The sequence below is a fragment of the Xiphophorus maculatus genome, chromosome 4 (assembly GCF_002775205.1).
Source record: "Xiphophorus maculatus strain JP 163 A chromosome 4, X_maculatus-5.0-male, whole genome shotgun sequence".
Lineage (NCBI taxonomy): Eukaryota > Metazoa > Chordata > Actinopteri > Cyprinodontiformes > Poeciliidae > Xiphophorus > Xiphophorus maculatus.
Genome location: NC_036446.1, coordinates 20,350,144 through 20,377,682, shown reverse-complemented (window position 1 = coordinate 20,377,682; position 27,539 = coordinate 20,350,144). Strand labels below are relative to the sequence as shown.

The 27,539-nt window shown below is 36.3% G+C and overlaps 2 protein-coding genes across 2 annotated transcripts; one reads left to right on the top strand and one right to left on the bottom strand.

Moving 5' to 3' along the window:
- Positions 1 to 8,129: 8,129 nt before the first annotated feature.
- dhodh (dihydroorotate dehydrogenase (quinone)) lies at positions 8,130 to 16,159 on the bottom strand. The gene is made up of 9 exons (XM_005812543.2): positions 16,076 to 16,159; positions 14,026 to 14,238; positions 13,733 to 13,932; positions 12,553 to 12,635; positions 12,019 to 12,206; positions 11,466 to 11,579; positions 10,495 to 10,648; positions 10,250 to 10,409; positions 8,130 to 9,018 (listed from the first exon to the last, which is right to left on the bottom strand). Exons 1-9 carry the CDS (start codon positions 16,091 to 16,093, stop codon positions 8,949 to 8,951), a joined length of 1,200 nt encoding a protein of 399 aa, XP_005812600.1. The 5' UTR covers positions 16,094 to 16,159; the 3' UTR covers positions 8,130 to 8,948.
- A 400-nt stretch (positions 16,160 to 16,559) lies between these two features.
- Positions 16,560 to 27,433, top strand: LOC102217468 (polycystic kidney disease protein 1-like 2). The gene is made up of 23 exons (XM_023332796.1): positions 16,560 to 16,899; positions 19,227 to 19,352; positions 19,507 to 19,532; positions 19,619 to 19,652; positions 19,816 to 19,886; positions 19,998 to 20,060; positions 20,141 to 20,296; positions 20,390 to 20,496; positions 20,567 to 20,690; positions 20,774 to 20,893; positions 21,160 to 21,379; positions 21,460 to 21,641; positions 21,730 to 21,960; positions 22,073 to 22,174; positions 22,646 to 22,824; positions 22,964 to 23,110; positions 23,214 to 23,416; positions 23,722 to 23,909; positions 23,984 to 24,116; positions 24,455 to 24,650; positions 24,744 to 24,963; positions 25,118 to 25,202; positions 26,497 to 27,433. The coding sequence occupies exons 1-23, from the start codon at positions 16,578 to 16,580 to the stop codon at positions 26,541 to 26,543; spliced, it is 3,282 nt and encodes a 1,093-aa protein (XP_023188564.1). The 5' UTR covers positions 16,560 to 16,577; the 3' UTR covers positions 26,544 to 27,433.
- Positions 27,434 to 27,539: the final 106 nt, after the last annotated feature.

Here is a 27,539-nt window from a genome sequence, read left to right as displayed (position 1 = left end):
ACTGCAAGGTTATGCTTTCTTGTTTGTCCTATTTGGGGTTTTTTTTTAATTCCCTCTCGTTTCATTGTCCCTATGAATTTTTAATTGTCTCCCTAAGCTCTCAAGGCAAAAGATGTGTGTCAGAACCAATAAAGCACAGAGACCACCTGTGGCTGGTATCCGTTTTTGACTCAGCAGAGGAAAGGACAAAGGCAGAGATGGCTCTGAGGGACGACGGAGAGCGGGAAGCTTAGTGATACCGGGCTTTATCCACAGGGGCAACGGCAACCCACATCAGAACCAGGTTTGCAAAAGTAAAGCAAATCCACATGATCTCTTTACCAGCTTCAGACATTCCTCACTCTAATTGTATTGTTTAATATTATTTGCTGTGGGAACCTCCACAGAAAATAAATAGGCAAAATATGTTTCAGCCTTAAAGGGATAGTTCAACATTTTTGAAGCGAGGTTGAGCTAAAAAGCTATTAGAATCTAATTGTATGTCTTAAGTAAAGAACTCTCTGTGTTTCCTCATTTTAGTGTAAAACCATATTAGTTGGAACGTAAAGCTAATGTTTGAATTTGGCCCAGGACAGTGAACTACCACCAGATTGTTGTTAATTAAATTTATCACTGCTTGAGTACAAACAGGAAGAAACATTCTTTTTGCAAACCTCTGATTTCTAAACTGTGCTCATGTTTTGCTGCAAGGTGTTTTTAGGCCAAAATTTTCAGATGCCAGTTTATCTGGAAATGAATTTAATCTTCAAAATATTGCAGTTAACCTCCTTCAAGGAGAAAAGATTTCAAATTTAATTTATTTATTTTTTTGCTTTTTTGCTTTTTAGAAACTGCTTGTCAGTCAGAAGCAGAAAAATCCCATAGGTCTTTTTGAAAGATTTATTTTTAAAGTCTGCTTACTATTTCAAAATTTGCCTTTTAAAAATATCATAAAGCTATACTCTTTGTTGTGTGTGTGATCTCATCTTGAAAATTTCTCCCTCATTAATATTGTAACTCATTTACTTTTAAAAAATGATGAGCACTAAGTGCAGAAAGCAAAAAATAAACCGTGGGGTTGACATTGTTCATGTTTGCAGTTTGCTTCTGGTGACAGTGCATAGAGCTCTGAAGCTCAGATGAGAATCTGATAAAAAAATTATAACTTCATATTTATCCGCCACAATATCGACTCCCTCTGTTTCAAATTATGTGAGTTATATTATCCATCATAAACTACAGAGACCTCATTGGTGCTTGCTGCCTTGCACCGGCTCCCAGGTCAAGGAAACAGCTGTGGGCACGATGTCAGACCAACCTGGAGACTCTGCTTAAGTTGTCTGCTATAAATACACACACACAGTTCACCCAAAGTCTCTACAATCAGTTCTCTGTTGCACTTAGCTTGAGTGTTTCTATCGCTGCAGCCTGTCGTCATGCTGAGAGATTTCTGCTTTAATATTTATCAGTGGAGTTTTACTCTGTGAAAGGTGTCACCATGACGTCTCTGAAAGTCAAGAGTAACAAACAATACGGACATGTTTATTGTATCTAGTTTAAAAAAAATGTTAAAAACAGTTTCATAATGACAAACTAATGAAGTATTTTCTTCTTTTTTCATGGTATCTAGCAGTACATCCACAGTGAAATCATACCAGCAAACTGCTTATTCTGACTCATTGAGTTGTTTGAGTTTTATTTAATAGTTCCATGTATTTGTGGATTATATATTTAAAAAGCAGCATATTTCTGATGCCTTTCTCTACGCTTGCTTCACGCCATCTTGGGCTGAGCATTGAGTTGAAGTCTCATGTGGCTTTACTGCACGGCTTACAGTCAGCGGCTCAAATTATCAGATCCAGGAATTATATAAAGTTATAATGAGAGATATAATCAAAGCTGAATTATTCCAAAAACTTCTCCAGTAAGTTCTTTACAATTTTTTCCATGTTATGTATATTTTATAAATCACACAGACCATAATGTAAACACAGTAGTAGAATACAATGTTTTAATAATAGTGTATATGAAATTAAAATTCAATATCCAGATTTCTGTTCATGAATAAAGATTGTTCTAAAATTCTCTCCAATTTCAAGAATTCTCTCTTTAATGTTTAAAATTTAATTCATGGTAATTAAATAGGGTAATTTCATAGGTCTTTCAATAAGATACATATATATATTCTATCAATAGTCTTTACAAAAAATGTGTTTTGGTGATTAAAATATTGTTTGGAATACAATAGCATTACATTTGACTTTTGTTTACATATATACAAATAATCACTTTAACTACATTTTTGCTAAGGTAAACTTTCCATTATAAGTGTGTCAGGTTCTTAAAACCCTGAAACTTTCTAAAAGGTGCTTTCTGCTCTTATCTTGTTTTAATTCTGTATGTGTGCGCAGCCGCCCGTCACTGCTAATGAGTCTTGGCAGGATGGTGTGCGGTCTTACACTCCGCCTGCCTCCATCACACCTGTGACTTCCTTTAGCCTGAGGCTTCATCCCACATCCGTAACAACCATCTGCAGATGGACGCTCCTCTGTAGCCTTCAGTCAACCTGCACCGAGGACACGCAGTTCTCCGCCTGGCTCAAGATTTTCTCATAAGAGAAGTGATTTGCACTAAGCTACATTTAGGTAGACTTACATCTTTGTGTGTATTTCTTTTCTTGACATTGAAATATGACTTGAAACAGCAAGTTCCCACTTCTGCATACATTTAAAGTTTTGCTTACGTGATCATTTTAAATATTTACCATTATTCCTATCCAGAAAGGAAACTTTTCCTTCTTAAAAAAAAACCTGTCCCTAATTTAAATTTGTCATCCTGGTGCTGTAACTTGTTTGTGTCAAGTGTAATGATGTATGAAAGATGAGGAAGGTGTGTTCATTGTGAAGCTTCTTACTAATATGGTTGATTCAGAATGGTTAAATATATCATCCTTACCTTTGTTTGACAGAGTCAGATGCAGAAGAACAAACAATCTCAGAGTTTGAAGAAGACCCTTATTGGTGGATAGGGTTTGATTTATTTGAATTCTTTTCTAGAAGCTTTTTTTTGGTAAGCAAATTGTAAAAAAATCCAACAAACAAATAGTTTGCATGTACGCAAGGAAAATAAGAATTTAGTCAGAACATCTGAGACATTTTAGGCCAGAGTAGCATTAGACTGTAGAAAAGAAAGCAAAACGGCTGTAGTGTTAATTTGAAAATATGGCTGAGTGCTATTCAGATTATGAAATATAATTTTAGCATATCTATAGTTATGTTAATAATTTACATTTAAATGAGAAGGATAGATTCAAAAAACAAACAAAAAAGTAGTTCTCTGTCATTTCAGCCATTTGCTTTCCATTTTAGAAGCTGCAAATACTTCTTTTGACTTATAAAATATTTATGCCAAAATGCACTGACATACATACAGAGAATGTTAAAGTTCAGCACATGTGTAATCCAGATTTCTATTCTGGGACATATTCAGGAAAATAAGCCCCAAAAAACAATCATAGAAAGATTCCTTGTGTCTTTGACATTTTATAAAACATTGCTTTTTATTTCTATCTTTTACTATTTTATAAATGCTTACATCTTTTAGTATATGGTTAGATCAGTCTCATATGTGAACAGCATTTTGGTTATATTAAGAATAAATCATCATAAACAACAAATACAGCTCCTTCCTCCTTCTCATAATGTAAAAACATCATATTTACTTCTTGAGTTAAAATGTTTAGCTTTAATCGCATTTTAATTGGTTTCTTCCTGTGACTGTTTTCTATTTATCTGGCCGTTTTCTTAATGTTTGATTGTTGGTCAGAGTTTGATTAAAAGCAGTAACTTGGAAAGTGATGAGTTTCTGTGCATCATATATTATGTACTCTAAATGTGTTCAATTGGTTGTCATCATCTTCTTCCTCTCAGCAATGTGCAAGATGGTGCACAGTATTAATTAATTTGGAGAGTAAATTTATTCATTGTAATGCAGCACTTATCACTGAGTATTCACTTTTTAAATTTCTGCAATTTAATTTCAGTCTGACTCCTGTGGGTTTTAGGCCCTGCAGACTAATGGTGCATATTTTACTTTCAGGCCAATCACAGCATTTATGTGGGTAAATTGGATCTTGTGCAGTCAAGATAAAAAAAAAAAAGGTCTCTCTGCCTTGAGTTCTTCAATCTCTGCAGTCCTCTGCAGAAATGCAAACCACATTACTGTGTCCATCATCTCTCTTTCAGTCATACCACACTGTTCAGGTGGGAAATTCGAACATTTTGCAGAATAAAATTAGGCTAACGAGCCAATAATCTGCAGTCAAACGCGCAGAGATGTACAACTCCTCAGTCTCAGCAACAAAATAAATTGCAAATATGAGTCAAAATCTCAAAAAGAATGAAAATAGTAATTTTGTTGTTGCTTCTCTACTTACTAGATTCACTTCTGACCATATAAAATTTAACACAAGCACCTAGACATCATTCAATCATTAGATCATGGAAGAGCATTTATGCTGACTTGATGACATGAAGCTGACAGGCTCATAGATGCATCTTAAGGCAGGCAAAAAACCGCTGACAGCACCTGCTGCACTTCCTGTTGCATAATCACCTCTGCATCTATTTTACTGTCCTTTCACATCTCTGAAAACAAGTTTGTTTAAAATATGTGCTAAGAATAAAGTGCTTATGGGCCTCAACTAAAGTGAAGGATCTTTATCTTGAGTGATGACGCCATTCCACAGTGAATATTCAGAAAATGTTTTTCTTCTAAATGTAATGAATTGCCTGATTCTGCTGACTTATTTTCTACTGTCTGTCATATCTTAGTTAGTCATTTTAATCTGAATTTGAATATGTCTGCAGCTAATGGAAGCATTTGAAGAGATACTTTCTAAGGACATAGTAAGAAAAACAAGATCAGCGCACAAAAGAAAAAAAATTAAACCTATTTACTCTGCGGGACAATGTGCGGGACAAATTATTAAATAGTTAAAACAATGGCTGTGTGTTTTTATTAAATAGAAGGCTGATTTATTTAGTTTTTGTAAGCTTGTTACGTCTGAACATCACTGCCTTTACAATATCTGGTTTTTTCAACCCATTTAAAATTGTTATAAATTGACATTAAAAGCTGATTTGATTTGAACTTTACTCAATCAAACGTCTCTTATGATTCAAAGTTCTTGAACTTTGAGAAACACTTTAGCGGTAGAGTCCAAATAGAGAAATTGCAGCCAAGCGAACTGTGAAACTGGATCCACGGCCAATTTGCATTTTAGCAGATCAGCCCAAGTTTAATAATGTAAAGTGTAGAGTTGTGTCTAAGCCCCCTAAAGGCTTGCATGTTTATTTCAATTAAGAAAAAAGATCTAAATAATTAATCTTGATGAACAGGATTTACATGGAAACATCCGTGTAAAGAAAAGTTACATGGAAACTCCTGTAGGGTTTTCATGATTTAATCCAACTTTGAGAACAAGGCTGCATTGATCTCAAGTGTTTGGCAGTGTAAAGCAGACTTCCTCTTGAGAATGAGTGCTGTGTATTTTTTCATGGTTCTGTTGTCTGAGATAAGCCTTCCCCACAGAATGACGCCAACAGAGTTGAAGGCTCAGATTTCTCTGATACTCTTTTGTTGATGGCAACATAGGATGCGTTTTGAAACAAGCAAACAAAAAAAATCCATATAAACAAAATCTGGTGGTACCTGGTGGCTGTAAATCAAAAATGCAGGGAGACTGGTCTGATTGTTGTTACATTCAGAGCAGAAAGTTCTGCACAGAGTTCAGCATATGAATCTAAGACTACTGATGTGGCCAGAGTCTGGCAATCACTAATGATGTAACAGATCTTCTGAATGGGTGAGGTTAATGTGTAGATTAACAGTCCATCCAACTCTTCATGAGACTCTTCACAATGTTGACCTCATCCTGCAGTAAATGTCATTAAAATGACCAGAATCAGAAACCACTGGAGGCTTGAGAAATCTGGAACAGCTTTCTGGTTAATCATATCGCCTGGATTCCTCATGACTTCCAGCAACATATTCAGAATATTCAAAATATTTAGAGGCTGAAATTGTGTTTTTTCTACCCATTTAATGGAAAAAATCAAGGGAAAAACAAAGCACACTTTGTAATTTACGAGCATGTTGAACCATCTTTTTAGTATCAATACTGTCAAGTGATTTCTTCATAACTTCAGTCACTGCACAAGAACTTTTCTCTCTCTTGTCTTTACAATAGTACTCAACTTCATCCAGGTTTGCAGGCATTTGTTTTTACACCCCACCCCAACATTTTAGTCAGGTTGACATCTGGAGATCTTTCATTCATTCTGTTGCATATTTGTTTTTTGGGGGGGGGATATTGTACTATTGATTACCCATTTCTCTGTTTCAATACCTTAGATCTAATATTAGAAGGCTCTTGTATTATTAATACGGTAGAGCTCCCCAGAGCCCACTGACCTCCATGTTTGAGGTGGTTCATTCCTGTCACATACCTGACTTACATGAGTGGGAAATTAACTTAATTTTTTGCAGGACTTGCTGATGAGGCAGTGCAATCAGATCAATCAGGTGTGCTGAGCAGAAGCACATCTACCACATGAATGATTGGCGGTATTTAAGAAGAAACAGCTTCAAGAGTTACATAAGAGAAATGATACAGTGGAACTTTCATTTCCTGCTAGCTCTAAAATTCAAAGCCAAGTGAAGCCTGCAGGGACAGGAGCTGTGCGGTCACCACTGTTACCTCCGAGCAATGACAGAAGTTATTTGAGGAACCCGTACATCCAAGTGGCCAACAGTTCAGAAAGTTTTGCTTCCCCTCCTCTTCTGACACCACATATGGGATGAGACGGTCTGGATTTTGCCTCAGGAGAGAAATAAGCAGCTCACAGCTGATCCTCACAGCACTGCTGCTTTCACACGCAGCAACTACTAAATATAACCTATTCTGGGCACTTTTTGAGAATTTCAATGTGTTGATAAGTGATAAAAAGCCAAGAATATTTCTTAGAGCAGCCATCTGCTCCAATTATCTGGACATGAAAACACACAGCTATGTGCAGACTTCCTTTGTTGCTGCAGGTATACAGCAAAGTCATCTTAAACATACTGATGTCTAACAATCTCTCTGTCAGCATTCATGTATTTACTGCTGTTTCAGATGCTTTTCACCAATATTCAGATATTTAAATACAATAAAACCTTATTCAATTTACTATTGCATGATTCTTATATTTTATTAGGTTCTTGTCTGTTGCAAATATTTTCCATGGCATGCAGTTCTATTGACACACACGAAGGAAAGAGACTGCTTGAAAGACAGCAACTTGAATTACAAATGCTTTCAAAGATCACAGCTTCATACAGGCTGTATCATCTAAACTGCATTTTATTGATCCCACAATGAATTTGCTCACGTCTTTACTGAGAAAATTTAGAAAATTAGGGGTTTAGCGTGTACATAAGTATCAAGTTCAGTACCAATATTGGGCAGTGTACAAAAAATGGAAACGACAATTCTACCAAATCAACCACAAATCCTGCTGTCTCGATATATATTACCCACAGATTTCTTTAAGAAAGTTTTGACAGTTACAGCGTCTGATATGACTCAAATAATTGTTTTAAAAACTGTTGCTTTAAAAACGTCAGCTATCAAAGGACTGTTAAAGAACAACAATCTGGAGAAGCTGCTATTGCAAAATTACAGGCCAATTTCAAATATTTAAATAACTTTTAAATATGAAGCCTGCTGTTGTTTTGATATCAAGATATCAAACCAACCACTTTGATATCTTTTGCCCAAGTCACAATAGCACTGAGACTTCCCTTATCAAATCAGCCATATAAATGCACCAGAAGAACCACAGTTCTGGTTTTACTGGTTCTGTTCTCATAGAGTATATCAACCAAGTTCTAAAGTCCTTTCCCCTGCTCCCATTAGCTCAGAGAAAACTCTTTAAAATGCTTCTGTTAGCTTATAAATCACTGAACGGCTTTGCACCAAAATACATTATAGGCCTGTTGTTGTTTTTATCAACCTTTCAGACCACTCAGGTCTTCTAGTTCAATACTTTGCATCCCCAGAACCAGAACCAAACATGGAGAAGCAGCATTCAGGTTTTGTGCTCCACTAATCTGGAACAAACTTCCAGAAAAAGAGTTGATTTAAATCAAGGCTGAAAACCCCATTTGTTGGCAGCTGCCTTTGACTATTCCATATTTACTGAAACATCAATTTTAGTATGTTGTCCAACTTTTCTTTTGTTTCCTTTCCTTAATTATGCCCCTATGTTTTCATCATTTAAAGCACTGAACTGTCTAGTTGTTGAAACGAATGCATCTTGCCTGGAATCAGGTTTGCTGCACTGACACTCAAGCAGGTGTCAAATGAATGCCAAGAACAACATGAATGAGATTTGGGTTTCAATGCATCTGAAATACATCAAGTTCTTACACTTTTATAGCTGCAGCAACTGACAGCAATACAAAGAGAAAAAAAAACATGTCAAAATTTGTGTTAAAGTTTAAATTGTATTTAATTATTCAATCAATTTTTAAGATTTTAGCCAAATGTTGTTATGGCACATTATGTTCTTTACACAAACAAAAATATCTAAACTATTAAAAATGTTTTTAAGCACTTTGGTGTTTTCATGCATTTTAAAAACACAAACTTCTGTTACATTGTAACAAAACATGACCTGCTGTAATCAGGTTACAGACCTGCTTTACAATACAGTGACCAAAACAAAATATTCAAAAATTAAGATATTGTAATGTATTGAAAATGTAAGATGAAATATAAAAACAGATGATTTATTGCCATCCTGAAAATCAGAATGGACTAATGAACAATCCCAATAAATTTGAATTTATCACAGAAACTTGATTGTGTTGATTTGATGGAGAAGATGGCAGCTCCATGTGCTGCAGCGTCTTAGGAGGGTTTGCTAAGATTTTCTCTCTGATTCCCTGTGATCTGCTCCAACAGCCTCAGATACACAGCTGAAACCTTGATCTCTAAACAAAGAAAAGAAGTATTAGTAATAGTAATAAAAATCCCCTTTATACTGCTGTAACTACTGAGGAGGTAACTAACAACAACCAAATAATAGACAGGCGGCAATAAATGTTTCACATTGATAAAAGCATGCAAGAAGATTGTGCAATCTAATTTCTAATGGTTTAGTCGTTTATTTTACTCAGGACTCAGCTTCTTTCTCAAAGATAAGCTAACATGTTTGAAACTTAGTGATTATTACTACAGGAAGACGTATGTTGTTGCTCTGAAAACCAGAGAGAAAGCAGCTAACTCAGAAATCAGCTTTAACCTCCGTGTGGTCATGGGACAAACATTAATAAAACATTTTCTGTCTTTGTCCAATAATAAAATTCTGCTTCTACAGAAACTTGTCTCTCCTTGCTGAAAAGTTTCTTTTTTGAGTTGCTGTCAGACTGAATCTGGCTCGTTCAGTGATTCCAGGACCAGAACCAGAACCAAACAAGGATAGGAAGCATTTAGTTTCAATGTTCCTCAACCCTAAAAACTGAGATATGCAGAACAGATGGTTCCTTTATATCAGGAAAACACTGCAGCTACTTGTAGCATACTTTTGTTTTTAGTTTGTTTATTTTTTTTGTTAACACTACTTTATTCTTATGTGGTGCTTAAATTTTGACAGCTGTGTTTTTTATATGCATCATGTATTTTGGATCAATCCTATCTCTGTCCTTGTGTTTCCCTATAAAGTGTTCTGAATTACGTGAACTGTGCTATGCAAAGTAACTTGCATTGCCTTAATATATAGAGATGGAAGTTTTGTTTTGAAATACTATTATATTTTTATTCATGCATTGGAGTTGCATTGTTTGATCACCTCACCTCATGTAGCCCCAATATGGACTCTTTCAAATTCCACCAAATTTTGGTAATTCTGTCTAATTTATCTCCCTCTCTGTTTGGTAATCTTTTCTAATTGTTTGGACTGTCGCTACTGCTGCTTCTTGATGTTACCACTTATTGCCTCTGGTCACTTATCTAAATGTACCAGACTCCTTGCAAATCATTTCATTCACACACTCATTGCTTGTGTGCAGCTATACTGTCAGTCAATGGTCATTTGATGTATAATGAAATTTTTTTTGTCATTTAAGCTAAAATTATATCATCCTAAATCACTGATGTCAAAAACGTCGTTGGTATTGTTAATTTTGGTACATTTTCATAACCTCTTTATATGTTCATACTCACTTAAGAAGTTGTTCCAGTTCTTGCTTTATCTTCCTCACCACAGGAGGACCCTGATAGGTCAAGGCAGTATAGAGCTGAACCAGTGAGGCGCCAGCCCGGATCTTATCCATCGCATCCTGCCCACTGGCCACGCCCCCAATTCCAATGATCGGCACTTTACCTAAAACCAAACAAAGCTTCCCTTCATGTGTGCTCTCTTTACTCTAAGAGGGACAGTAAATGGAGAAAATGATGCAGATAGCAACCTTTGGTTAGATTATACATTTCTCTGACAGTCTTAGTGGAAAGGTCTTTGAGGGGCTGGCCACTCAGCCCACCAGCCTCAGACTTGTGTGGGTCTTTAAGCGTTTCTGGCCTGGACACAGTGGTGTTAGACACCATCAAACCATCTACTCCCAACTGCGAACACAGAGAAAAGACGACAGGACGTGAGCGGTGTGTGTTCCTGCAGAAACAAGCAGTAAAAGAAAATGGACGATATTTACCCATAAACTTTATCGCATCATTAAATTAGAAGTTCAAAGCTGGCTTTTAGTTAAAGACGCAATATTTTAAAATTTTAACAAACTTTCAATAAAACCTTTCAAAGATTTTTTCTGTTTCTCATGACCATGAAACTCAGTAATATGTTTATTTAATCAAGAGTTGCTCTAACTTAAATATGGGTCTGAATCCTTAAAAACATTTTCTATTTGACTTTTATGAATTCAAATAAATTAACCTTTAAACAGATTTTACTCAGTGTGTTTATTTGATTGTGTGCTCATCTTTATTTGTGTTAAAGAAGTATTAAATAAATGCTGAATATTCACAGAATTGATAAACATTTTACATTAATGTATCAAATAAGAACCCTGATAATTTGTTATTGCTATGAAAAACCTAATTTCTGCAGAAAAAACTAATTAATTTGAAATGAGCACAAAACAAGCAGCAGATGTTTCATCAGCAGTGCAAGTGGCTGCAGCTTTGCAAAGGGTGTGGGCAGTTTGCATGGGAACATGACACTTTGAAGACATCACAGAAGGATATGACCTGCTACAATCCACAGTCTTTATTACTACGAGACAACAGAAATGAAAAATAATCTGGAACAAACAACAGATTTTATATAGCTGAATAGTTTATCAGATTAAACCTATGAATACAAATTGTTTCATTTAATTATAAAAGAAATGCAAACTCCACACAGACAAACACTGAATAATGTCCAAACCTCAGTAACAACATCAGCAATGTCCTGTTTGTCCTGGGCTGAGAGGTCAGGAGCGATCTTAACCAGGACTGGAGGTTTGCGTACTTCCTGCAGAGCATCACGCTCCTTTAAAACCTGAGCAGAGAGGATGAGGTGAGAAGGCAGAACGAGCTTAGAGAACTTCTCTGAAAGAAACCCTGAAAATATAAATAATTTTTCAAAAACAGTTCTTTTAAGTAGTTTCTAAACAACAATGCTGAGTTTGTTCACCATCAGAAATTATTTTTAAAAAACCTAATTGAGCATAGAAACTTATTTGATGGAATTTCATCCCAACAGCTGTGAATAATTGGTTGATGGAAAATGCTGTAGGGCTTTCAAATACTCTTTTAAGCAGCATAAATCGAAATACCAACAAGCTTGCATTGAGGTCATAGGGCAAAGGGCTTTTGTCACTCTAGTCACTGCAGAGCGGCATTCATTAACTCTGCCCTTGAGATTCCTTTAGCTGGAAGGAAAGTTTTGGAAAGTTTTCTTTCCTGGTCATAAAAATTAAACATCCGGCGAGTCCTACCGTGCGTAAAAGCTGCCGGAGCTCAGCCTTCCCCTGCAGATCTCGCAGGCCTGGCGTATTGGGGCTGCTGACGTTGACCACCAGGTAGTCAGCGAGCGGACCCAGAGCTCTTACCCCCTCCAAGTAATCTGCAGATGCATCCTGGGAAAGCTTGTTCTTCCCCAGGTTGATGCCCAGGGGAAGGCCAGCTGTAAACAAAAGAAGCACAAGCAGACACACAAACAGCAAGGGTCAGGTAAACACAAACACAGCTTGGATCACTGCATGCATGGCTCAGCAGAGGCAGAGAGAGCTGATGCGCTAAATGAGCTGCGAGCAATAAAACGTGAGACAAGGTGAGGTCAGGAACATTTAAACGCACCCAAAGATTAGAAAGAACAGTTTAATTTCCTCTTAAACTCTTCCAACACAATCCAATGATTAAAATCACAACATCTCGTGTCAGTAAAACATTCATTTGCTTTGCTGCATTTGTGTTTCTTTAAGTTTAATTGAAATATTTACAGTAAGCTATGGGCCATGAGATGTACTCACTGTTACTGAGCTTTTGCTGCGTTTCTCCTCTCGTCTTCAACCTTGTGTGGACCTCCGCCAAACCACAGCTGTTGAATCCGTACCTTGACAAAATAAACGAACAAGACATTCACAACAGCAATGACCTAAAGTCTAGTTTATTATTTTACTACCTTAGATCTATTTGAGTTAAAATGATTAATCATATTAATCACAATCAATCGATTACTAAAATAATTGTCAACATATTTAGTAATCGATTAACTGTTAACTGGAGCATATAGTCTCAACAAAAGATAATTTGCTGAAAAAAAAAAAAAAATTAAGTCAAAACTGTACAAAAAATATAAAAATGTTGTAAAACCTTTGTCTATAAACATGTTTTACACATAATTTCTCAAGTGAAAGTTTTAGCTTCACCTGATTCAATTCTGTAAAAAATAAAATAAAATAAAATCTCCTATTAAGCAACTTTTGCTATCCAATTATTAATTGGTTAATCTAAAGAATAGCCAACAGATTAGCTCTACACTGCATTGATGTTAAGTTAAGCAAAAAAGGCTGAGCTTTTCAGATGTTAGAAGTATTCTTTTAGCTGCAGATGCATCATTTGCTACAAATGGTCAAGTGTGCACTAAAGGAATGCAATGTTACTGCGTATTTTCTTATTTCAAAAATAAAGTGAATTATTTATTTGCATCTTTTAATGTATTTCTAATACTGCATAAAAGGGCTGAAGTGAGTAAATAAAAAATTTGCAGAATGTGCCACTTTTTTTTATTGATTCTCAGAATAAATTGATTACTAAAATAATAATTACTTGCAGCCCTAATATCTATATGTGAATCACTTATATGGATCCAGTCCTTAAGCTGTACACAAGACGTGGACCAATACATCTCCTGTTATTTAAGTTTTATGACCTGAAATTTTAAAAGTAAACTACAGAAAATAACATTTTGTACAGAATTTAATAAGCTAAAAATGTTTGATGAATAACCAAGGTTACTTTTCTGTATATTTCCACAGCACAGATTAAACTGACTTTATTCAATAATGGTCATTGCATGAATACATGTGAAAACTGTAAAATACAGCTCAAATCAGAGTTTACTTAGTTAAATCTATACTAGTCTGTACAGATTTAACTAAGGGGATAAAATACATAAGAGAATGCAGTTTATTGCCTTTCCAAACATACCTGTTAATAACCGCCTGATCTTCAGGGAGTCGAAACACACGGGGCTTAGGATTTCCCTCCTGAGGTTTTGGTGTGATCGTGCCCACTTCAACGAAACCAAACCCCAGTTTGTACAAGCCGTCCACAGCCTCGCCATGCTTATCAAATCCTGCCGCAATCCCAACAGGGTTTTTGAACTTCAGTCCAAGCACATTCACTTCCTGTAGACACACAGCAGCAAACAGAACAGTGTTTGATTAAACTCTATGAGAAGAGTCCGGTTTATAGAGGAGACATTGAAGTTACTTGCTTACCAGTGACGCCGGGTCCTGGTAGCGGTTCAGAGGAACCAGACCCAGTCCTATCATCTTCACTGACAATACATGTGCTGTTTCTGGGCCCACAAGCCTCTGCAGCAAAGGCATCAGCTGGTTGGCGAAGAAGCGCTCATCTCCAACAACAGTGAGGTAGGAAGCAAACAAAAGACTGCCCGAGCTGATGACCTTCACCGCCTCTTTGAGCTGCTTCTGTTGATGAAACCATGAAAAAATATTTCAAATAGTTGTGTTTAAACTGTTTGTAATTAGGTTACAAAAATTACCTTGTTTGTGGTGATTTGTTTTCCACATTGAGCTAAGATAGGAATACCGACTGATGTATGAGTGACTAAATAACAAACACAAGTGAAGCCGATACCACTCAGATGTCAAACTCTAAGGTTATTATCTGTTATTCAACAAATATGCTAAACAATATGGAAACACAATAATCCACTTGTTCTTGCTATATCAGCATGTTTAGTGTCAACTTTAAACAACTCCAAAGTGATGTTAACATTTTGTATTCTCAAATATCAGCAAAGTCTTACAAAAAAACCAACTAAATTATCATCCTAACCATTTTTAGGAGGTTTTATTGTTGTGTAATACATCCAAGAATTTGCTACACCTGATTATCCTGAATTAAAAATAAGACTATTTTAAGTCACTTCAGTTCAAATAAATCATATATCATTTATTAGTTTCCCTTTATCAATATGTACAAAATATGCACTGAACAATGGCTTCAAAAAGCAACGCTGGGATTTTAGTAAACATTTAAACTCCATACACATATTAGTTGAATTGACTTGTTATTGGTTGATTGTTCTGTTCAGACACCACAACACTGGGTCACATGTGAGAGTTAAGTGCCTTAAACGATGACATCAAAACAAGAAATTTTTTTAAATTCAGAAGGCGGTCATGTATTGAGATAGAGATGCATCAATCACACTTGAACTTTGCTTGTACTGATTTCCAGATTCCCTGATTCAGACGTATTATATGAACTCAAACTGAAAAGAGGAAAAAAAAATGTGTTGCACGTTTTTTTTTTTCACGTTCATGCATCAACCATGACCTGATTTTTAAAAAAATTTTTAAATGTCATTTGGTCAGATTACGGGCAGAAAATTTTTGCAGCTCTTAGTTTTTGTGCATTTATTGGATTGGGAAGAGGGGTAGGATTTTGATGTTTCAGTGTTTCACTCACTGATCAACAGTCAGAAATGAGCTGGGGACTGTCTGGCGATCTCTGGTCGATTGATTGGTGCATCTCTAATCTCTTGTTTTAAATAAAGCAAACAAAGTCCAAGGATACCTTAGAAAAACTTACAGAAAGCCTGGAGAAATACTCAAGACCACTTACAATGTTTTTTATTGCAATCAATCAATATATATATATATATATATATATATATATATATATATATATATATATATATATATATATATATATTAAGCTGGAGGTATAATTTACATTTTGCAAATAAAAAAACTCAAATGAGTCTTTTCTCTTTGACTATTGTCTCTTTTTTAAAAACAAGAACACAATGGTTGTATTGTCAAGTTTTGCTTATACTTTTATTTTATTGTGCCTCGTGAGAAGGCACAATAAATTCCTAATAATAAATAGGAAACTATTCAAAAAGGTTTTGATAACTTTGGAAGAAAAACCTTCAGGAATCATTTTAGGACTGGTAAAAGTGCTGGTTTCCATGAAGAGTAGTGGAAGCAAAAGCTCAAAAGAAATGTGCTAAATAAAAGGAGCGTGTCGACATATTTTCTTTTCCTCTCAGTCATGGCGAATAGCGTCTCTTACATTTAATTTTCACCAGGCTAAACAAAATTAGAGCTATATAAAAGCAGCAAAATAAACTCGGGTAACTTGTGCTCTTGGTAGCGACAGAAATGAATGGCTGTGTTTATTGTTTAGCTCCTGCTATAGAGCAAAGAAGCAAAGCGGGGAAACGGAAACACGCATGTAGTCCAGGAACATCTAATTCAATGAAAAACTACGTTTTGCTACACTGTGCAAATTTACCTTCAATCGTCCCGCCATGGAGACACCGTGTTAAAGGACACCGTGTTGTTATTTCCTACATGTTACACAAACTCTCACGCTTCCTCCACATCTTCTCGCGATACTTACGTCACAAGGCCAAAATCTTGACACGACCAAGAAAGAGGACAGATTCATATAATTAAAGTACACAAACTATTTTTTTTTTATTCGTAAAAGTTATAAATCCCATACACACCGTATTGACAAACAACATCTGTTGGCTAAAATTATAAATCATGTTCAGAACATTTCATTGGCCTGCGTAAGGAGGGAAAACTTGACTCAACTTGAGTGACATCAAGCAGCTCCTTCACTTTGCATCTTGTTTGAGTGGCTGCACTGATTTTCCTAAAGTACTAAGAACATATGCAGAGTCCTCTGGCTTTTTTTTGCCAGAGGAAGTTTTCTCATTTTCATATGAAAGACTGAAGGCACCAAGCTCAGTAGAAGGTCCAGCCACAGGGCCAGCAGCACATTAGACATGTTACTCCAAACTTTTGTCTTGCTGTGGATCTCTTATGGACGCCTGTCTTTAACCGAAAAGTGTGAGACCTGCCCGGACGGCAACCTGACAGCATCATGCGAGTTTGTTTGGCAAAATGTCTGCTTGGAGTTTGTGGAGGAGTCAGAAACTTGGCACCAAGCAAGGAGCAGCTGTAAGGAGAGAGGAGGGAAGCTGCTGAATGTGCTGAATAGCCCAATCCAAATGTTCCTGAGCAACATTACCAGAGAGAAAAACACCAGCAGCTTCACCTGGTGGGTGGAAAAAGGGGTCCAAGCACATCACAGGGATCCATCCCCAAGTGAGTCAAATTATTTTACTCCTCTGTAACTTATTACAACTGTAAACAAATGTTGCTTTCCATCTTTTGTTTAGTCTAGCCTTCACAATAAAGTTATGAAAAATAGCCTCTTCAAATTGGTTTGCACATGATCAGTTAGTTTTGTTAAGAAAAAACGGTGTGAACTACATCTATGGTGAAAATAAGTGAATTCTAAGGTATAATGTATAAGTAATTTTGTTCTTACCAGATTGTAAAAGTACATACATCTAATCTAACCTTAAGTGTGTAGTGGCTCCACAAGCTCTACATGGTCATTATTAATTTAACACAAATGAAAGCAAAGATGTAAAATTAACTATATAAAATAAATTAAACTTAACCTAAGAGATTATAGACACAGTAAAGTGGCTGTCTTCTCTTTTGGGAAGTGCATCTCAGGATTTCATTTGAATTCTTGTCATCAAGGCTGCAACAACATCTTCATTTAAATAGTTTTGAATATTTTTTCCCTGTTAAGGACAAAGGTCCTTAAAAGAAAAATTGTGTAATTCAATTGGAAAAGCACCCAACTTCTTTATAAACTGAGCAAAACACAAGGCATGTATTATTTTGTTTCACGTTATTCTGAAGTTGCTGAAAAACAATCTGAGTAAACAGAAGCTGATGAAGCAATATAAGAGAAGTTACTTTACATTTCATCTAAACTACACATAAATGTGTTTGAAAAGCATAAAATGAAAGACGTCCAGATTAGAATTGCATGCATACATAAATGTATTTGAGCAATCTAAGGGGTTGGTCACATAGCCCAACCAAACCAGAGTTCCTTTGTCTTTTCATTCTGGTTGATTTTAAAAGAACATAAGAGCATGAAGGGTACACTTTTCATCATCTATTACAGGATTATCAATAGTTGCCTAGATGAAACAGCAATAAGAAAGATGCCAACACATGTTTGGAAGGATGGCTTTTCTTAAAATAAAACACCTAGCTCTTTACGATTCTCATGTAAAACTACGTATAAGCATTTTACAAACCATGAACTTGAATTTTATTACAAATTATAGTAATAAAACCTGCAATTCAAAAACATTGGAGGTGTTCTATGATGGTTCTCTTTTTACCCAACAGGAATGTCTGACAAATGAGTAACTGAACACTTACCATTACAGTATTAATTTTCATACCCCATTAACGATGCTGGGCGTTTAATTCATTTAAGGTTTTATTAATTTGCAGTCTTATTCAGTTTTGACCATGAGTCAGTTACCTGGTGCACAGCTTGTAGATGTTTTGCAATTTCTTTAACAACCAACTGGCTTGTTTATATTTCCTACTGCAAGAAAATATAAATTTGTGATTTCAAAATAAGTTTGAAAAAGTTGTTCAAACTTATTTTGGCTTGACCAGGAGTCTTATTAATTCATATTTTATAATACCACAAACATGAATCAGACCCACAGTCAATAAAAACAGAGTGAAATATTCAACTAAATTAAATAAAGATAGAATAGGCAGAGAATTAACTTGTTACACAATGATGACATACTGTACATCTGGCTATTAAATAAATAAATAAAATTATTTGTTTATTGTCAAAATATTAATATAGTGTTAATAAATTTTGAAATTGGAAGGCCTCTTTGCCATTGCCTCTTTAGTTCCCTCACATTCAAGTCAAGACTCCAGCTGGAGTGCTCCAAAACATACAAATTACTTCCAGTCAGACAAAACATGTTGGTCAAATTTAACTATTACTTTAAATCCAAATCTGCCAAGAGCATATTGTTAAACTGAACTGTTTTATTTTTTAAACCGGTAGTTCAGAGAACTCTTAGACCAAGTTGGTAATATTTTGCTTGTCCTCTATCTCTGGTGGAAGATCTACACATGGCGAAAACTCCTACCCTCATTGAATGAGCTTAATGAGTTAATGAGAGTTAGATTTAATAATAATTTGCCTCTTTCTACTCCTTTCTGAAATAGTAAGATACATTTTTTTTATGCTAACATATGTTGTTTAAATGTTCCAAATAATTAGCTCATTCATTTATTCATTCATTCATTCAAATTATATTTTGTGAAAAAGGTAGCACTTTATTTGACGGGTTGTGAATAAGACTGTCATGACACCATCATAAACATGACATAACACCAGTCATGAACATGAGTAAGTCTTCATGAACATTTAGGACTGTTGTCATAAAGTGTCATTCGGTAAATCATGACACTTTTCAAAATAAAGTTGACATTATTCAAAATGTATTTGTTATGACAACTTGACATTAACCAAGAAGTGTTACCGAGTCTGTCCAGAAATGTCTGACTATTGTTTGTTCTGTCAGGTCTTAAGAGGTTAAAAACAGAAAAAGAGGAAGCTTTGAAGGAACTCTGCACATATATGAAGCTGAGTCCTCCTCGGCTCCTAACGTCCGACTGCAGCAAGAGACGAGGATCTCTCTGCACACATAGTATGTGGAGGCCACCAGTCAAATCTTTTCTTTATATCTGCATTTTGTCTCTTTCCTTTCATGTATAAAAAAGAAGTAGAATGTAATTATCACCATTTGTATTTGCTTTGATGCTGTACTTAATATCCCAATTTGTGTAATTCTCTATTTAAAGCTTCAAGGTCTCCATCAAATTTAAAGGTAAGATATAAATCTCACTCTAAAAGTAAAAAATCTATGAGGACCAGTTTTAAGGTCCTTTTCTTTTGTTGGTGTTTTCTCTTTAGAATGCAAAAACCTCCAGTGATGTCGCTAGGCGTCGTAAGTTAACTACTTAAATTACATCTTAAGGAAATAGTGGTAGGCTGCGGATTTGTGTGTTGTTTATACATCTGGCTAGTAGATAAATAAATAAATAAATAAATAAATAAATAAATAAATAAATAAATAAATAAATAAATAAATAAAGGTATTTTTATTTCAGGGACCAAAAGGGATTTCATTGATTTGGATCAAATGAAAGGAAATATCAGCAACATTACTGGTCTACTAGAGGTGAGGCAAGCCACTTATGTAACATTAAATGAATAAAGTAATCGAGTTCTTGAGTTAAAAGTACAAATATTTCTGTATTACATGAAAAAATATACTATGTTTCTGAGGTAGAATGCAGAAGGATTTCTGACATACATGGAAACAACTGCAGGAGAACCTTCTGATGAAAATAGGGTAAGATGTTTTCTTTCATCATAATTAATATCCTGTTGTCTTACATTGTGTTAAACTTTGTCCTTTTTCCCTTTCCACAGAACAAATTTATTTCCTATCTGTTGGGTGGCACAAACAAACTGGACCGTAATTTTGCTAACGCTCATCCTGCTACCATCGACTCCATCATCAAGTGTAGCAATGCCATCCTTTATCTGACTATACAAAAATGTGATTTTGATCGCAACCAAAATAACGTAAGTTTGTTTATTGTCACTATTAAACACATGGACACTGTGTTACCCTTTTGGCTTTTGAAGTCAGATGGCATTGCTTTCTCCTTTCACCAGCAATTTTTTGAGAATGTATTGGAGCTCATTAAAGCAGCTTCTCTGTTGCTCGTGGGGGAGACACCAACCGTCTCCAGGACCCCATTAGGCAGTGTCATAACAAGCGCGTAAGTTTCTTCTCCATTTTCATACTTTTGTCTTATATAACTGGACTAAATTTGATTTCCCTTCAATCAGGTACAAACCTGAGAAGCTCAGCAATGCAGTGCTGGGTTCAAAGGAAGACGGAGGGATGGTCAAGCTCCCTTCGTTCTCAGCAATGCAATCAAGCATTGGGAAGTATGACAATGTCATTGCACAGGTCTGTGTGAGTTACTGTCACATATTGGTTTTTTAAAATATTTTTTGCAGCCTTTTATAACAGAGATTGTCTCTCATTTTTAGATGGCTACATTCACAGTCAACCCCTACCCCTCTGCAAACATATCAGGAAATGTTTGCAACTTTATGCTCAGTGATGGAAAATCTGAGATTATGCTGGGAAATCTCTCAGAGATGGTTGAGGTACAACCAATGTGAAAAAAAAAGTTTTTTGTCATTAAAGAACAATGTTTATGTTTTAACCTCAAGAACTAAGCGCTTTACATGTAGTCACATAAATAACATGAAGAATGATAGAAGTGTTTAAAATTTTATCACCCGAAGTATTTCTGTGTTTCTGAAACGTGAAACTATTCTTGTGAAATCATTTTTGTTTGAAGCCTTTTGTTGGACACATCAGGCACTTCATCCTAATGGTTCTTATCATGAAAACATCTTTTCTGCCTCAGATCTTTTTGCCTCGCCTCAATAATTCAGCTCTGACCAGCACCGCTATCGTGTTGACTAAGAACACAAGGTCTGTATCTCAGATCAATGTGTCTGACACCAAGATGACCATATTATTTAACGTCGAACCAAGCATCAACGTGTCACTAGCTGTTTTCTTGTCTTATGAATCACCTCCCAACTCTACATATTTCCACAACTCAACCATTTTGAGCCACTCAGGTAACCATCCCTAGCACCTACACTACCCTTTGCTCTTCGTGGTTGAGGTTTGATGACAGACTGATATATTTTGGCTTCAGAGAACTACCGCTGGTTGATTACCCCTGACATGCTAAAGAACACATCAGGGGCTTGGTATGTGGAAGCCAGACTTGTGAATTTCACGCTGGAAAGAGAAGTGACACTGAAAATCAGCACATACCTTACCAGGTGCCTTTACTGGCACACTAAGAATGAGGAGTGGAGCGACGAAGGCTGCAGGGTACGCACATTGTTTTGGATTCATATCTTGGGGTTAGCAGTAGATACACGGCTTACTAAACAGTGGTGCGTGTTTTTCTGCCATGCAGGTGGGAGAGAACAGCAGTCCGGAGCTGACACAGTGTCTATGTAACCACCTGACTCTCTTTGGGAGCTCCTTCTTTGTGATGCCAAACTATGTTGACGTGTCTCGAACAGCAGAGCTGTTTGCCACAGTGAATCAGAATTACGTGGTTTTGGCCCTGCTGTGTGCTTTCTATGGTCTTTACCTGATGACACTGCTGTGGGCCTGCTACGCTGACCGCAGAGCGAGCTCTAAGGTCAGACATCTAACGTTTGTGCTTCTCCTTTTTCACGCTGAATGTTATTAGTTGAATAATGTCTTCCAGCAAATCTAACTGTATTCACTGTCATGCATTTTATATCTGTCAGAGGAAGATAACTCTGTTGGAGGACAATCACCCAGGAACTCAGTACAACTATCTGATCGGGGTCCAGACGGGACATCGCAGAGGCGCAGGCACTTCTGCTAACGTAAAACATTTAAGTGTTCAGAATTAGAATTGAAATTTTATCATTAACACAAGTACAAGCTTCCATTCTTCACTTAGATATTTTATTTTCTGGCCAAGCAGGACACAACTTATTTACTTATAAATACTTATTTTCTTCAGTGTTCCCCTCTCTGCCACCATGTGTAATTACTCCACCCTATTGCCAAACACAGAGTTAGCTTTTATCACCAGCTTATCCAGTTGCTTGATGTCCTTGTCCTTCTGATTGCCGTTCCAACACACATTATGCAGCATAAATTAGAGCACAAAATAACACACTTGGATAGAATATGTGCAGCATTTCCTTGCTGCACAAGGATATGCATTAATATATAATGCATATCTATTATGCATTTTCATGCATAATAGATATGCATGAAAATATCTATTATGTGGAACATTGATATGTCGTTCCAGTGCTGTTCCATCAGTTCTCGTTGCTGTCCTGCAGGTCACAGTGAAGCTGATTGGCACAGAAGCAGACAGTACCATACACACCCTGACCGATCCCGAAAAGCCGGTGTTTGAGAGAGGATCCTTTGACATGTTCCTTTTGTCCACACCCTACCCACTGGGAGAACTGAAAAACATTCGCCTGCAGCATGACAACTCGGGAGGTCACCCATCATGGTAACAGAGGCTGAGCCATTCAAACATTAAACTTTTCTGTCTCATCGGTACTAAAACACAAATTTAAAAAAAACAACTGTTACTAGTAGTTGTTTTAGTCTCTACCAAAAACTCCTGTACCTTTTTTCTCACATGTAAGGTATGTCAGCAAAGTGACCATACAGGACCTTCAAAGTAAAAATGTTTGGCATTTCTTCTGTAACTGCTGGCTGAGCTCTGACCAAGGAGACGGAATGACCAAGAAAACCTTTAATTCTGCAAAAAGCAACGAGATCGCAAGTTTCAGGTAAGAATATGTTGTTCACACTGAAGATAAAATCCTTAGCCTTTGACAGAGCCAGGTTTAACTGTTCTGTTTTTATTTTTTTATTCTTCTCTTTTTTGGTCAGGAATATTTTCCAGAGCCGAACATCGACTGGTTTTAGGGATGAACACATCTGGGTGTCCATCGTGGATCCCCCCTCCCGCAGTCCTTTCACCCGAGCTCAGAGGGTTTCCTGCTGCATGAGCCTGCTCCTGTGCACCATGGCCATCAACATCGCCTTCTGGAACATTCCTGTGGATCCAAACTCTGCTGTGGTCGTTTCAATAGGTGGCTGCATAGCTTTTAACTTAAAATCTTAATGATCTGAGGAGCAAAACTTCATGCACTTAGAAAAAATACTGCATAAGAAACTTTTGAAAACTAATCTGAAACTTAGTTCAGATTAGTTTGAACTAATCTGACCTAATCTAAAACACAAAAAAGACCAAAAAAATCAAGAACCTTACAAGTACATATGTATTTATCGTATATTTCCAATTCAGTAAATGAACAAAAGTAAAGTGTAATTTATTTTGATAAACTGAAAGCTTCCATGTAAAAATGTTTTAAAATACTTCATGTTTTTGCTCCAGGATCCCTCCAGATGACTTGGCAGGATGTCATGGTGGGTGTGCAGAGCGGTCTTCTTATGTTCCCCATCAATATCCTCATCATAACCATTTTCCGAAGCATCCGACCTCGCATTGTTTCAAAATCCAAAAAAGACGACCCTGATGAGATCTTCAAGCCTCCAGCTGTCTCCATTCCTACTATCCTGAATGTGAGTTTTGTTTTGTTTTGTCAAGACCAGACTAAAGTCTCTTGAGTGCAAATATTTAATTTATTTTACTGCAGGAAACTGAGAAGATTATTTCTCTGGTGAGCATGAATCCAAGGAACAAGATGTCAGAGGTTCTCAAACTGGAGGCCTCTTATGATCTGGTCCCAGCTTTGGACCGGCTTCATGTCTTTATCCAGCACATGCAAGGTGTTGTTTTTGTTGTTGTTTGACATAAATAAAATTAAGAATATAGCATATGTGAGATAGAAGGAAGATATGCTGAAATACATCTGCTTGTAAATATTAAAAACAAAACCAGATTTTTAAACAGCAGAAAATGAATTAAAAACTAAATTGTGCCAGAGTACTTTGGGGTTTTTTTTGTTTTGTTTTATCAAAAAAAGTGCAGAAATGCAAATATGTTTAATCTAATCTTAACTGGTTAGAATAAATCATATTATGTTTATAATTACAGTTAGATTTTCCGTAGAAAAGTACCTCAGGACTTTTCTTTACAAGCTGGTCCTTCAATAAATCCTCCACAGGTGAGAGTGAGAGCGACAACCACTGGGTCTACTGCAGCAAGTTCCTCCTGGCCGGTCTGTGCCACCTCCTCATGAACCTGGAAAAACTGGATGCAAAAAACTTCTCCTGTCCCGAAGAGTACCAACGTGTTTTCAACAACACCAACCTGCTGGTTCGCAAGGCTGAGATGGTCTTGAGCAGTCACCTGTCCAACTGGTTGGCCCACTCACACCACTAATTACATGTTCTTTCCTATGTTTTCTCTCATTCAATTTTCTTTTCTTTTTATTTGTCTTTTTTTTTAAACAGTCCAGTCCCTGTGAGGAAGAAGAAGAAGACCCCGACAGGTGTCAAGCTGCCCTGGTGGTGTGTGTTCATTGGCTGGTTCCTGTTGCTCTCCATCAGTGGGATATCCACTTACTTCACCCTGCTGTACGGCTTCCAGTACGGCAAAGAGAAATCCATTAAGTGGGTCATGTCTTTGGGTCTGTCCCTTTTTGAGAGCATCTTCATACTGCAGCCTCTAAAGGTGGGTACCTTAAAGGAAATCAGTCTTATTCAAAAACTATGTTTACAAGACGTTGCACTTGTTTGGTACATGCAGCCTGGAACTGATTGCCTGTATTGTCTCTCGTTGAACGGATTGTTTCTGAAAGATTTTACTGTGATGTTTTTGTTCCCAGGTGATAGGTGTTGCTGTGTTCTTCGCGTTGCTGCTGAAACCTGTGGCTGTGGAGGAGACTGAAGAAGCAGCACAGGCACTGTTAGGTAGGATAATGATATATAATGTAGGACTTGATATGTTTGATTGGCTTTTAGAAAAATATAGAGCTGAAGAGTCAGCATCAGTGAGTGTTGTTTTCTTCATGATCTGAGAGGACTGCTGTCTCTATTTTCAGTGTTTGTCTTTCTCGCATGAAAGAAGACAAACTATTTACTGCAGTGTGCAATCAGTTTCTCTTACTTTTGTAATGTCAGTATTTATATGCTAATGTAAAATAAAATATGTATTTAGAGTGATAATATTAATCATTCACTAAGTGAATGATTAAGAGTAGCTGCTGGTATGAGCAAAGCAAATGTTTTTTTTAGCAACTTTACAGTTTTAGCTCAGTCTCACCAACTGTGTTTCCACATCTGGAGGCCAGGTGCTGCTTCTGAAAAGCAACATGGTCCAACTTTACAGCATCTATTCAGATTAGACTCAGAATATTTTTGGATAACTTAAAATAAAGACTCCTTTAAAAACTCCCAGTGGCTATCTAAAAGATGTGGTTCTCGTAGTTTGGTTGCAACAAAATATGTTTAAACTAATTTGTTTAATTACAGTTTGGATTGTATGCTGCTAATTGACAACAAAATGTGATCTTGAGGCAGATGAAAGACAAGAATCCAGTTTCATCTAGATTCTTCCGAATTAGTGGCTCACGTTAAGCCAAATCAGTCCATTTTTATGCAGCTCAGGATAAAAATCTTTGTTAAATTAGAGTTCAGTTCTGGATCTAGTATGCAAAGTTTTCCCTAGCAATTTTGATCTAGATGAGAGAACAAAAGATAATTTAACACTATAAATACTTTCTTTTTGATGTTTGCATCTTATCCTGTTTTGCCTCAGTGTGAAGTGTTAGTAGCATGTTTTGTCCAGTAGGTGGGGCTGCAGTCACTTTCTAAATTTGGAGCCCTCCCATCAAAATATTTTTGTCTAGCTTTTCACTCCAGAAAGGATGTTTTCATGAAATATATAAGACTTTTATATAACAAAAAACAAGATAGAAATCTTGTGATGGAAGAACTGGCTTTGAACCAACCTGAGAAACCTTCTTAATGCAATTTGACTTACACATTATTTATTCATGCCTTGGTATTTCATTCACTGTAGGGAGCTCTTACATAAATGTGCCTATCGCACTGAAAAGAAATAAAATAAAATTGTTGGACAACTTTAACAGAGCAACACGATTCATGTCAGATTAATTCTCTTCAAGTGTTGTCAGTGCACACTTGGTTCCTCAGAGGGCTGAAGTGTTATGAGAGCTGAGCTGGTGTCCTCTCTGTCTCACAGCGCAACAGGACAGATGCAGACGCTACACCGGCAGAGATGTCCTGTGAGGATACAAAACCTAACCAAACAGGCTTTGCTCTGTATGAATACCATCATCACGCCTGCTTGTCTTCAACACATGCTACTCTATAAATATCTAATAACACTTTCTGATGTTTTCCTATGTACAGAGTCTTTCTTTAGTGGGGAGTCATAGTAAATGGGTGATGAAATGACTGATTAAATATGTAAACATGTTGATAGCTATGTATGTTTATTAATGTAAACCACCGATGTTTAAAGCTGGTCACGGCACCAATCACACTTCTGCAAACTGGTAATTTGCAGAAGTGAAATAGTTTCAATACTATAAAACAATTAGTAAGTAATAAAAATAGTTGTTTGCTCAAAGAATCATAATACAAAGTTTCACATTAGTTTACTTAATTACATGACTTCAAGTTGAACTGTTGAATTGTTTTAAATTATGTTGAAAAAAACATTCAAATTAAACAGATTTTTTGGTTTTAGTATGGAAATTATAGGACTTTATAAGATGAAACAGTAGGACAAAATAATGTTAGTAAGTAACATAAAAAAATGCAAGATTAGATCTCAGATCTCTTGTTCCTGCATGCATCACAGAGAGTCACTTTAAATGAAGGTACACTCTAGACAAGTGGGAGGGTCTGCTTATGTAATTGCACATATGGGAACTGATGGATAATTGATCACATTTTTTATTGCACTTCTGTCCATGTAAGACATGCTGAAAGGGGGATGTTGCATTTTTTTATCATCTGTGGGTTCTAGGATTCAGTGTTTTCCCCCTCCTGAATGCTTTATGTGTAGGACTAACTAAATTTGAGTCTTTGCTTTCGGTTTTCTAGATGCACGTTTCTGCTGTAGAGATTTTCATTTTCGTGGTAGATATTTTGGGATTTCACGCCAATCACAAAGTTCCTGTTCTTCCTTTTTATTTATTGGTATTAGATGTGTGAATTTAATTAAAGCTATTTCTTCCAAACCTTTTGAGGATCATTCATCTTTTATGCTGACTACAC

Coding starts and splice junctions, on each gene's coding strand:
- dhodh (XM_005812543.2), bottom strand. Junction 11,580..12,018: donor TCCGGCAGCTTTTACGCACG/GTAGGACTCGCC, acceptor CTCTCTGCTCAG/GTTTTAAAGGAGCGTGATGC. Junction 9,019..10,249: donor GAACTGGAACAACTTCTTAA/GTGAGTATGAAC, acceptor TTCTTTGTTTAG/AGATCAAGGTTTCAGCTGTG.
- LOC102217468 (XM_023332796.1), top strand. CDS start 16,578: ATGTTACTCCAAACTTTTGTCTTGCTGTGGATCTCTTATGGACGCCTG. Junction 20,894..21,159: donor ATCTCTCAGAGATGGTTGAG/GTACAACCAATG, acceptor TTTCTGCCTCAG/ATCTTTTTGCCTCGCCTCAA. Junction 25,203..26,496: donor AGCAGCACAGGCACTGTTAG/GTAGGATAATGA, acceptor TCTGTCTCACAG/CGCAACAGGACAGATGCAGA.